Source organism: Dermacentor albipictus, chromosome 1 (genome assembly GCF_038994185.2).
Source record: "Dermacentor albipictus isolate Rhodes 1998 colony chromosome 1, USDA_Dalb.pri_finalv2, whole genome shotgun sequence".
NCBI lineage: Eukaryota > Metazoa > Arthropoda > Arachnida > Ixodida > Ixodidae > Dermacentor > Dermacentor albipictus.
In genome coordinates, this window is record NC_091821.1 from 120,073,814 (window position 1) to 120,086,991 (window position 13,178).

Below are 13,178 nucleotides of genomic sequence, written 5' to 3' on the forward strand. Positions count from 1 at the left end.
CGTTTGCAGCGTCGAAACTATTATATTCAACATTCTGTAGTAGCGTGACCTTCAGTGACCGGCCCTACTCTGTGTGTGCTGTACTGGGTTCTACTTCATCCTTTAGATTTGTGCTGTTGCTCTTCCTTTCCTCTTTCCTCCCCTCATTCCTATCTTCCATTTCTGTGTTGCTGTCCCCTCCCTTCTGAAGAGTAGGCAGGCGTTGTGCCCCCTCCGGTGACAGTTGCCAGTCTGCTCCTCGTTTTCCTTTCCTGTTAATTTTGTGTGTTCCGAACATATAATAATAATAATAATAATAATAATAATAATAATAATAATAATAATAATAATAATAATAATAATAATAATAATAATAATAATAATAATAATAATAATAATAATAATAATAATAATAATATCATTATTTTGATGCACGCACATCTGGTTATTTTTCATGGCACTGCCCGTCATTGATGTCACTACTTTGTTAATCGCTTGCTGTTTCTTGCAGATGTTGATTTATTTACTTTAATACATAGAATGAAAGAAAAACAATAAGTAGTGGCCGATTAGTAAGCGTGTAGCGCTGTTGCGAAAGCTGCGATTTGATAACGCCTTCGGACAGTTATTTTAATGCGAAAGCATAAAATGACTCAGGAGGCGGAAAATCCGGCGTTGTCTGCGCAACCACAAGATGGTACAAAAAGACCACGAACCCTTGAACTTTGGTGGGAGTTGAACCCACTATTTTTGGTGTTAATTAAAGCACAGTTAATTAAGAAAGTGTTTTGGATCAGAGAGCAAACGCGTATATCCTATATGCTAATTTACATTAAGAGAAAGAATATGGAGCTGGGGCAGGTCATATAATGCGTAGGTTACATAACCGGTGGACCATTAGCGTAACAGAATGAGTGCCAAGAGAAGGGAAGTGCTGTCGAGGACGGCAGAAGACTAGGTGCAGCGATGAAAGGAAATTTGCGGGCGCTATAGTTGGAATCGGTTGGCGCGGGACGCGGGTTAACGGAGATCGCAGGGACAGGCCTTCATATGGCAGTTGACATAAAATAAGCTGATGATGATGATAATGATGGCTCTCAAACCCCCCGTATTTTGTGGGAGTCGAAACCACGACCATTGGTGTTAAGTAAGGCATAGTTATTTAGCCATAGTTAATTAAGAGAGTTTAGGCACTCGAACGCTAGGCCTTTAGTGGAAGTCAAACCCACGACCTTTTGTAATAATTAAGGCAAACTTAATCAAGGTAGCCTAAATAAGGCTACAGATAAATCAGGGGACTCGAACCCACCACCTTTGATGGGAGTCGAAGCCTCGACCTTTGGTGGGAGACGAACCCACGACTTTGCGTTGGGCGCACCTTGTGACGAACATCGTTGGTCCCGTGACACCGCGGCGTTTCTGCTGACGTAGCCGCAATCCTTTCTGATTCATCCACGTAATGATAACGAAGTGCCCCTTAAATTTTTTTGTACGAGGCTGGAAATGAGACAAATTAGCAACCTACCTATACCGCAAAGTGCTTGCCATGAGTCAAAGAATATTTCGCTTTAATAAACACTTGTTATTCTTCACACTGCATTCCCGAGACTACCATAAAACATTGCGTGACGTACTATTAACGTGATGTTCCTTTAAAGTATGTAAGCGCAAGCAGGACCGCGGCGCACGAGTCACTTCAGCAGCGCTGCTTTGTCGCCAATAACGCTTGTCCGCATTGGTGACTGACTATTCGCACCGGGGAGAGTATCTGGATAACGAAGCAGACCGGACACGTTATAATTAAGATCTCTGCACAGAGAACCAGCATGCCACTGCGAAAACAACGTGAAGTTATCGGGATAGTCCAGTTACTAATGTAGTCCTTCTACTTGTTTTAACTCTTTATTGCATGATGTTGGATATTTGGCACATACAATTATTCCTTAATCGGCTACAGAAGACGGGCCTGCAAGACGAGCACTACAGTGCGGCGTCACATGCGTTAGAAGGCCATAGGCGACTGACAAAGTTATTTGTACCAGCCAGTGTTGGATTTCTCTCTGGAAACAGGCTTTTACGTCTTCAGTCGACATCTGCCAGAGTGCGCACTTCCACTATAAAGCAAAAAACAAATAAATAAATAAGCAAGACAACAAATATAGCCTGGCGTAGAAGCATTAGAAAGTTATACGCGACACTGAATCGGCAGATGCGATGAGACTCTTTGTTTTGCGCGCGTATCGCGGAGGCAAACCTGGCGGCGCAAGTAAGGAAACGCTATGAACGACAGTGAAAAGCCAGATTTTTTCTTCCAGGCAAATTTATTGACAGACATTTTTTATAGTCTTAACAATTTATTTTAATCACATGTTAGAGGGGATAGCTGCGAATGAAGAATACAAACCAGAATGTGGTGTCATCACAATGCAAATCGCAGAAACACGTTCTGAACAGTTTGTGTTAGCGCATTTACAAGAGTAAACATGAGTTCTCCTCGGTTACCCGCCAAATTTGCTTAGTGGCTTTAGGGGTGCGCTGCTAACCACGATGTCGTGGTAACAAATACCGACCTCGACGGCAAAAGCTCCCTTCCCTGTAATGTCCATTGAGTGCGCGACAAAGAACCTAAGGTAATGAAAATTAATCTGAAGTCCCCCACTACGGCGTGCCTTATAATCAGATCAGTTGACACGTAAGAGCCCAGAATTTGCTCTTAATTTTCTCTCTTTGGTGATTGTCATTACATCTTGTTCGCTGTGAAAACAAAAACGCCCTTGAAAAAGTAGGCTGATTTTTTTAAGAATGTAAATCGGAACACATCAATGACTGCTGCTTAAAAATTGCATTGCAGTAATTTGCTGCCTGCAGAATTTGCGCTGGTTAATAGTCGGCCATCATCGATATATTACTATGGTTTCAATCAAGATCCACTATGTGCCACATCTGGCACGCTATGCATTTGTGCGAAGGAATGCGGGGAGAGCGGAATTGCTGCTTAATTCTAGCCCGTTCCCCGGTCTCCGGAAGCGACGTGAGAAGACTCGTGCCTGTCTACCTTTGCAGGAAGTGAAGACACGTATTTCTTGGACTCTGATAGCGATTATATACAGGGAAAGTGAGCAGCAGGTCTGCCGTGTGCTGCTAATCGCCCCCCTAAGGATTTGAATATTTAAACACTGCCCAAGCATTCAAGCGATAAAGCGTGTTCATCGAGCAGAATGTGTTGCCGCTTATACACTTTCGCATAACTTCCGTTTTATCTATAAATGTAGGGATTGCGTCAGGTCTAGCCTAAGTTCGCTAAATAGCTCGGCTCACCATGTCTTTAGGCTGTTTGCTCTCAACGGCTATTATTTCGACAGGTGTACGTAATAGCATTTGTTTCCGTCTGTTCTTTCAGAAAAAAAAAGCGCCACAGCTACAAAACATTAGCCCACCCTAATTCCTAGTCATACTATACCATATAATTTTGAGCCACTCTTGATTACTTCTGTCTTCTCAAGTGGTTAAATAGTGTAAGTCTGTGGGTACCGATACCCACACACTTACACTATTTGACCACTTGTTAACTGTCGCACGTACGGCCTGCGGAAGCCCCCTTTTTCATTTTAATTTCAGCAAATGGGTCAACTACTCGAAATTGATATCCACTACTGACGGCCGTCTTTCCACCTCTGAACTACGCCTTTATTTTTTTTTCGCTGCTTGATGCACAATTCCTTGCGTACAATCTAACCATGGGTGGTAATTAAACTAAAGGACGATACTTATGACCAGTGATAGCAGTGTCACGTTGTATACAATCCCACTTCGAGGCGCTTAGCATGAAATGCTTTGCGCTGCTACAGGGAAGTCTCTTTGGGAGCCCACCACTCAGCACCTACGAACACTGGGACCATCAGTTCCGAACAATATGTTTTGAAGATTATTATCAGGCCACGTACCACGTTTCGTGGGTATTCTCCGGGCGGTTGTGCTTCTAGAAATACCTGTTCAGATCACGTCACAAGAAGCCAGCCTATCAGTCTACGCTGGTTAGAAGTTTGTATGGAAAGGATAAATGACATTTGTGTAAGTTTCCCGCCCTGATTTACAAACATAATTAAGGCAGTTTTATTTTTCTTTCTTGGAGGTGCAACAGTATTATTCACCTGTGGTTTCTTGAAAAGCCAGAGAACGAGCTTTGTTCGGAGGCTCTAGGGCGTTACAAAGGGAGCCCTTCGTGTTCTTTGCAATCTGGATGACACCGGGCAGTACCTGTGTGTGCTTGCATGCTTTCCCGTTAGGCAGATAAAGTAATATATGAAGGAAAACGGAACAACAGACCCAACTTCCGGAGGGTCCCTGAATCGCTGTTGTGGTACGGAAAGAATGGCGACCATTTTGGAACAAAAACGAAGATTGCTCTTTATTCAAAAGGTGGGTAATCGGCGCCAGCAGCACAAACAAGAGGACAAGAGTGCGTGTAGTATGCAAAACTAGACGAGGTGCCTTTCAGTATCTCTCGCCTCGACGGCAAAAAAGTAAGTTGCTTGTTACGTCTCGGTTAGCCTGAAACCAGAAGCTACGCATAGTCTTTGCTAACTTTATTGTTATTTTTCTTCTCATTTATTTTTTCTTCGCTACCTCCCATTGCTGTCAGAGCCTCGTAAAGGGACTGTTGAACTCAAAAGTCTCAACAACAAGAACAACAAAAAAGAATGGCAGAGATAACGTGACAGCATTGTAATGGTTCGCATTGTTTCACGCCGCTCAGCTTCTTTGTGTGGTCGACGTGCAGACGCTGGTGCCTCGCTTGATCCCTGTAAGGCATGTGGTGCACCGCCTGCGCTCCGATGGCAGTGGTGAACGCGAGTTTAGCAGCCTCTTGACAAAGGTCGACTCGGTTCCGGGACGGAGACACTGCGGCAAAACGTGCGATGTATCAGAAATGAGAAAGAGACCAATTCTTTTGAAAGCGGCCACCAGTGTGTAGCGAGCGACAGCCTAGGCGACGGCGAGAAGATAAAAGCCAACTAGAAATGCCGAAAGGAAAGAGGCACCGCCATAGCCCGGTCCCTGAACTGCACGCATCGCGAACTGTGCGAGAAGTAGGGCGAACGTATGAGGTCTGTCGACCGGCTACCTGTGGCACAGGCGGCGAGTGTCCCCACAGAAGGCAGATATGCTTTCGCAAAGGTGTCCAAACGCCATTCTCTCTGCCCTCCCGGGTTAAGAACATGTAAATACACCGATGGCCCAACAAAGATGACTTGGAAGTTCCTCACGCGTCCACTTTTCTTAAAAGACGCATTCGAATTCCATCTGTTGGCCCTTACTTCTCCTCTCTGTCTGAACGGCATACCGCGGCAAACGGTTAGCGGCAGCGTACTCGGCGCGTCAGTCTCTTGTGCCATCTGGCGTGTTTTCGGACACATTGTAGCACTCAAGCAACGTCGTACTCCCTACCGAAAAAGCTAGCCGGAAACTACGCGCCTTCGTGCGTGCAATCTACCATTCTAACACTTCTTTTTCTTTGGTTCTTTAACCTTAAGACAAACAGTAAGCAAAAAGTATCTGCTGCAGTCTTTCGTATAGGCCTTCCCGTGATGAAAAGCTTGCTGCAAACGACCCAGAGCACGTAGATGTTTCTTCAGTTTTGTCAAAAGATTGTCGGGAGGCGCAGAAGTGAGTGGGCCGTTTCGCTGAGCTTTAAGCTATATGCAGGCTCACGTCTTTCCATTCCAGCAGTTTTGTGGCTTTGCTGGCTTCAATGGTAATCGCTTCCGCAAAAGTACCGAGTCGGCGATTCTTTAGAAGCTCATCCCATTCTTCTCTTCACGTGAGGTATTTTCTGTGCATGTCTGTGCAGGTATTTGCTGAATTGTGCTTGCGTGCGTGCGTGCGTGCGTGCGTGCGTGCGTGTGTGTGTGTGTGTGTGTGTGTGTGTGTGTGTGTGTGCGCGTGCGTGCGCCTACGCCTGCGTCTTCCTCGCTGTCGTATCTGCTGACCGCCTAGTACCTGCCACCACACGGCAGATTACCCGTTTCGATCCGGGTTGGATGCGTACGACGATCATAACACGCCGAACACAGTGCGCGGTCCGACCATTTGCGAGTGATTACCTTCTCTTCCCGGTGTGTTATGTCAGCCAGCCAGCCGGCCCATTCACTTCATTTCTCTCCGCCTTCGTGCTTCATTCCCGAGTTTTTTGTTTCTGTGGTTTTAGGTCATTTTTTATGTGAGGCCGGAAGCATTATGGTAGTCATATCGTAATTGTTCAGCTGAAAGTTTTCCGGCTCTCACCGCGCAAAAAATTTGTCAGCGTATTCGTGCTTCGAGATAGATACATTACAGCCTCTGTATACACACCACATCATTGAACCCCAGCTGCAATAGCGATGCATGGATTGTTACTATCGAAATCCTGAACAACACATACGAGCAAGTAGGCACCGTATTCCTGTTATTTTCACTAAAACCATTGCTAATGCAACGTTTTCAGACGGTTAGGTGACCAAAAAATGGCATTTAAACTGGTTCCATATTTACAGCTAAACAATGACGTCAATAAGAAACCATGATTAGCTTTTTACCTGCCTGAATACGTATAGCATGGGAGTGTGATGTTTTTAGCTCACTTAATACGTTGTCGCCTTCATTTGGAGTGGAATACTGCACAAGACGTCAGGCGAAGCTCTCCAGGTTTCATTAAAATGCCACTCTCCGTCTCTCTGACTTCTATTGTTGAGAAATTCCTATAACTTTCGGTATTTTGGTATAAAAATTTCGCTTACATGAATAATATACTTGCCTTTGAGGAGGTCAATGAGCAGCAGAGCAATTGTATTCTGATCATTGCTGTTGCGTGGCATTACTGCTCCAATGAACAGCCCGTTGTTCCAGAAATTCAAAGCTTTTGCGCATCACAGGAGCTGCCCCATAGCACGCTGTGCGCATTGTTGCGTGAAGGCCTTTGTTTCCTCGACGGTTCGTCCTTTGTCTCGGTCGCATCATTGTTCTCTCGCGCTTGACCTCATCCCTTAACCTTTCTGGTACAATTACGACAAATTCAGGCCTCGTCACTATAGAGAGAGAGAGAGAGCCATGGCATGTAGGAAGTGAATGCGTAACAGCGCCCGGCCGACCTATGACACAACAATTTTGTGCCGCCTTCGGTGTTGCTTGCAACGCGTCGACTGACGCGGTGCGTTGCAAGGAGGACAACAGCTCCACGCCTATCACGGGGAGGTGGTGCTGCCGCAGGCCCGATTTGGCGCAACCCCCGGCGTGACTTACACACGTCTTGAGCCATCGGCAGTTTGTCTCACCCTGGAGCAACATCAAAACGTTCGTCACGTGGTGCCTGTATATGGCAGCGTGCCGACCTAGTTTCTTCGTCGAAGTGGGGAACACAATCGAAGAGGTCTCCACTGCTGGCGAGTGGGCGTTGAGAGATGATTTGAAAGAAACTCATGCCGACGCTGCTATTAAAGCGGATGTTGTTGCGCCTTTGCGGAAGAGCGATTACAGTTCAGTTTTGCAAAGCGTTGCCAGTATTTGCAATCTTCTTCCGCAGTTTGTGTCAGTAAAAAAGCAAGCAGAAGTGTCCTGTCTGCCTCGCGATGGGCTTGACAGCTGAGTTTGACCAGCCGTTTCTTTTCCAACGAAATATTAGTGTCGCTTCGTGATGTAAAGCGACAGCGCCCTCTTCATGCGCGTTTCTTTTTGATGACGAATATTCTTCGTGTACGCATAGCAATGTCTCCATCTTTAGAACGTTTTCCGCCGTTAAGCTGCCTTGCGAACGCCTGGTTTCCATTTGGAAGAAAATGAGCTGTCGGAAGTTGATCTTGAGTCTCTTGCGCGCAGCACTCAAAAAACTATATTATTTAATTTATCCGTATGAAAATGCTCAGCTGCTTGCAACTTTCCGGCTTCGCTAAAAATGTTGTTTACTCACCTGCTTAACACCTTTACCACCATCCGCGGCCGCCTCCACCGAAGCCGCCGCCGCCGCCGCCAACTCTCCATCCGCCTCCTCCGAAACCGCCGCCGCCGCCGCCTCCCCTCCAGGGGCCACCGCCACCACCGAAGCCTCCAAAACCGCCACCACTCCTCCACGGACCGCCGCCTCCAAAGCCGCCTCCTCCGAAGCCGCCCTTAAGACCTCCACCGAAACCTCCGAGGCCACCGCCGCCCCTCCAGGGCCCACCGCCACCACCAAAGCCTCCGAAACTACCGCCGCTCCTCCATGGTCCACCGCCACCACCGAAACCACCGCCGCCGCCGCCCCTCCATGGTCCACCGCCACCACCGAAGCCTCCGAAACTACCGCCGCTCCTCCATGGGCCGCCGCCGCCGCCGCCGCCGAAGCCCCCGCCGCCGCCGCCAAGAAACCCGGCGGTCACGAGGCTCACGGCGAGCCCGCACACAGTCAGCGCCAACTAGAGAAGGAAGCCATGATTTGAGAATAAGCATTCCGTGATGGGTGGCGAGAATTGACAGTTCTGTAGGCCCGTGACCGCGTGAGGTAAAAAGACCCTGGCACCACAAGAACAGAGCATGGCTTTTTTGTGTGAATGATGAAATGGTTCACTTTGGTTGGTCAATTACAACTACTCTTCCCAGCTGCCATTGGGCAGCTTTTCCATTTCACTCCCATTCACGTTCCGCAATGTTGAGTAGCAGGTCGAAACTTCGATTCAGGCTGGCCTGTACGCTCTTACAACAATTATACAGGTATCTCTCCTTTCCCTGCTATTCAGGCTCAATGGTACAAATAAATTTGCAGTGTTTTTTAGACTGGACCAGTGAATGAAGCAGGTAGGAAATGAGAAGCCTTGCTCAATGAAAATATTTATTCAAGAGACAAAATTAGGCTGCATACGTTCAACCATATTTATACAGTTAGTTCATAGCCTCCATCGAGCAAGAAGAATGAACTTTGCAGCTTTTTGCTAAGCTTTTACGGCGCAGCACATCGCAAATGATTGGGTCTCAGCGAAAAGGTTGTATTTTATTTTAGGGATTCAGCTACAGCTTTTGTGAAGGCAACACCTATTAACTTCGATGTGTTGGAAAAATAATAAAACAAATGGTGTATTTATAAGTATTTTTTCATTCTTACTATCTTGTCCTTCCTAAACTCTCCACGTTGAAGAAATGATTTACGCTGATAGATACTTCAAAAGTCCAATAATGGCGCTTTTTATTCAAGAGAAGACCACGAGTGTGTCAACGGCTCATGTTAATGCCCCTCTATAAGGCAGCGCCAAACAAACTGACGGAGTCTCAAGGGTGTTTTCTAATTCAGCTCGCTAACATTAGGCTCACTGCTTGTGTGTTATTGTACAACGGTGCAGCTTCGCATCTTCTCTGCTCCTCGTTATCTTCCTAGATTTCTGGCTCTTGCTCTAGAGAGCTGTAAGCAAATAGTTTACACTCGCGACAGTTTACCTCTCCTTACATTTCAAGTGTTTTATCTCTTGGCGCAATGCGTTGAAAACTGTGCGGACGATACATTTAGGAATTACCCGCTTAGCACGTACGACGTCACACTGAAGCGTCATCTGCTGGCGGATATATGCACCTTCATCTGAGTCGCATTTTTTCCCCTAGAGATGGCGCAGCGCCTAATAGATCGCAGGCTTAGCTTTTGTACTTTACTTGGCTGGCTGCCTCCCCCCCCCCCCTACTCTAGCCTCACGTTCCACTCACGTTAACAATCTAATGCGGTTCAGCGATCCCACTTTCTCCTGCAGCATATCGCAGCCCGGACGCCAGCTCCGCCATCTACCCATCTCTGCGTGCAACCCCGGCCACATTGCACTTGCGCGACGATCAAACAGAGGGCGCTACATCCGCTGGCCCCTTTCTACATGATTTTACAGGTTTCCTCTTGATCGCTCCCAAGCATGCTCCCAAGTTGTCATTCAATAATTCTCGGCTGCTTCTCACAGCACTTGTACCGCTGCAATTCCTGCAACCTAATATCATACGCAGGTTGTGGGTTCGACTTCCAGTGTTTGCAAGTTGTCTTTTCTTTCACTTTCATCATCCATTTGATAATCATTCTTGCATTTCTATTTTACGAACACAGTTAATCCTTGTCTTTGAATATATCTGCAGACTTCATTTGGTTTAACTTGGTTTGAGCTAGTTGGTGCTACTTTGAGCTAGTTTGAACTAGTCACCCTATAACGGTGGCGGCTACTGCTTTTCGCATTTGATTAGTATGCGCAGTGGGTCAGTGAACGTTCGTTATCTGTATTGGTTATTCTGTTGCAGCTTGTTCACTGTGATCATGTGACTTGGCTGTACTCATAAAGCGATGTCTCGTTATGAATAAGATCAGGCGGAAGTTGGCGTCCGTCAAGCTCGTTGTGTTCTTTGTGCTCGTCTAAACTAAGCCTTAAATTTCTTTGAATATGAGTTTAATAGTCGGTTTCCAGCTTTTAAGCTCACATAAAACGTGATATTCTGCGCTTTGCAACATGTTGCGCATCAGCCGCGATTTTGGTGAGTGGCGCTGGCTGACACTCCGAGGGCTGAATACAAAACAAATAAATACTGAAGAAAGTTGACAAGGGGACAGCTGCTTCCGCAGCTCAATTGACAGACCGTCGCACTCAGAGTCTGTAGACTCGACTTCCACCGGTATTAGACTGTGTTTTTCTTAATTTGCCTTTTCGTTGTTATTTCTGCATTTAAATTGTAGATATAAAAAATGCAGGTAATTCGTTCCAAGCCTACTTTGGCTTCATTATCGGCTTTGTTTATATGCAGTACTAACAATAAATTATGCCCCTCGGTTCTTCCATTCTTCTAATTCCCTTGAGCATTTTTTTATATCCTTTATTTAAGGTTACCTTACAGGCCCAAGGTGCATTGTGTAAGGGGGGGAAGTACACCCAAAGACTATATAATAATTAGAATATACATGTGAATATATATACAAAATATACAGTGTAAGAAACGCGCTAACATACAGTAATGTCGCGTTAAATTTGTACAATGGACAAACCGAATGTTCTCGAACGCGAGAGGTCACTGAACAAGAAAATTCCGTAAAGTAAAATATAATCAAAAGATTTACAGAAGGAGCGGGACATATTTGGCTATAACAAAACAGTATTTGCGGGACAGTAGCACAATAATAGCGGCAAAAGCAAGAAAAATAACAAGTTAGGTTATGTAAAGTTTGAAAAATGCGTTTACCGAAAAATGCGATCTACCGATTCACAGTTCCTGGTTTGACATTTCAACATATATTTACTCTTTTTCCACCGTGCCTTCTAACTACGTTTAGACTAACACGGTCTCATTGTTGCTCTGTGTTTTAGTTCTCGAAAAATCTGGCAAAAAGCATAAATGAATGGTGTAATAGAACATCTCATCCATCTATTTCCCCCTGCAGGTAACATTCACCTCACTGACTACTCAATCCTCCTAATAGCAGCGATGTAACCCCTGCCAAACCAATTCCAATGGACGCAACGAACTACAAAAGTATAAAGTGCGGAATATCATAATATTATCTCGCCGTAGACAAGCTAAAATTTATTTACAAGACGAAAGTACATGCTTAGGCATAATAACGGTGAAACAACGCCGAAAAAGTGACTAAGGTTTAATTCCCACTTTAAGCATTTATGATCAGTTTGCACAGCTTATGTACTGCAGTGAAGGTACTTGAAGGAGTGGCTTGATATGCGCCTTGTATCGACAGAAAATAAAAATTACTGAACCAAAAATGTGTTTTTTTGCATCAGATAAAATAATTTTTTTAATCAATATTTACAACTACCATGCTTCATTGGCGCAAAGCTCGTTGTCTGGATTTTATTCATTTAGCTAGAATGCTTCCCTTCTCAGATTGCCTTCCGGAGCAGGAACTACCTTCTGAATGACTTCCACTTTAGAATGAGGGTGGTATAGTGCTATTGCGGCATCTTATGTATTTGCGTTTTGCTTAACAAGTATGTACATTACCGGTAAAAGAATTTTGTCAGGTGGACTCAAGCTTTGAATATATAACATAAAGTCAAGCTAACACGTCATTAGTATTTTTTTGCACGTTGCTTTGAATTTAATCACAGCCTAGGGTTATACCATTTTGCCAGATGGTGCGATGACTTGGAGTGTCAGGTTAACTATCTTGATCATTTCTTGATTATGCGACATTACACCTGGCCACATTCTCTTTAATTAATACAAAAAGAAACGTATTTCAATCGGTGCAAAAAAGTAAGTACGAAATGTTATTATCTAGAAGAACATGGAACGGGCGGTCAGAATGCCATCCCCTGTCCTGCTAGATAACTGATGTGCTGGGCCTAAAAAACGAATGTTTCTTCAAGGGTTTCTGCCATTTCAATTAGCCATTGGAAATTCATAATCTTTAAACTATCTCTGCACAGCTTGGATATCACCTTGTCATCTGGCAGCGTAGTCGGAGCGCCGCCGCAGCCTACTAGCTGGCGAGCTGTATTATAGACGTTGATAGGTCACGCGGGCCGAAATGGTTGACAATTTTTCAAATTAGCGGTGGCACTTGTGTTAGGCTTTGTTCGCTCAATCTTACATGTTATTTCCTATTTCGCTGCTGACTAACATGCATGGCAGCCGGAAGCGCTCACAAAAGATGCAGCAGACTCACCAAAAGTTTCATCCTTGTCGAGGTTTCTGGTCCACTGTTGTGAACTGAACGAATACGACGAGTACTGTACCTGGCTCAGTTCGAGCTCCCCGCTTTTATACTAGTCGGTGCCCGTACACCCGGCTCTTGTTGTTGCTTTTTTTCCCTCCTCGCCAGTGCCTTGCCGTAGTGCGCACCGTGAAAGTGAAAAGAGATTTCACCATGGTCATAAGGTGGCGTTGTGCATTCGCACCACCCGGCGGTCAACGCGCTCTTCCTTCTTTCGGGCCTTTCCCCTTTCCGGATGCGCATCCCACGGCAACCGCATCACGTGTGGATGCCGGGGAGAAGGTAACGGACCGCCGGTCACACCTTGCTGACCTTAACGTCAAGGTCTTCCGAGAGCGACTCCTGCGCCTCTCACAGCCATCGTTGACCCATACCGACGGTGGGTCTCGTCCGTGCTGATCCTCGCGCGTTGATTCCTTAATGAACTGTTGCTGCGCTTAGGCAGCTGCCTCGATGTGGTGATGCACGCTTCAGGAGCACGTTGGCGGGTTTTGCGCGCTTTGGGCGTGGT

The 13,178-nt window shown here is 45.7% G+C and overlaps 1 protein-coding gene across 1 annotated transcript; it reads right to left on the bottom strand.

Moving 5' to 3' along the window:
• Positions 1-4,360: 4,360 nt before the first annotated feature.
• Positions 4,361-12,779, bottom strand: LOC139049618 (uncharacterized). Its single transcript, XM_070525243.1, has 3 exons — positions 12,620-12,779; positions 7,922-8,405; positions 4,361-4,881 (listed from the first exon to the last, which is right to left on the bottom strand). The coding sequence occupies exons 1-2, from the start codon at positions 12,629-12,631 to the stop codon at positions 7,935-7,937; spliced, it is 483 nt and encodes a 160-aa protein (XP_070381344.1). The 5' UTR covers positions 12,632-12,779; the 3' UTR covers positions 4,361-4,881; positions 7,922-7,934.
• Positions 12,780-13,178: the final 399 nt, after the last annotated feature.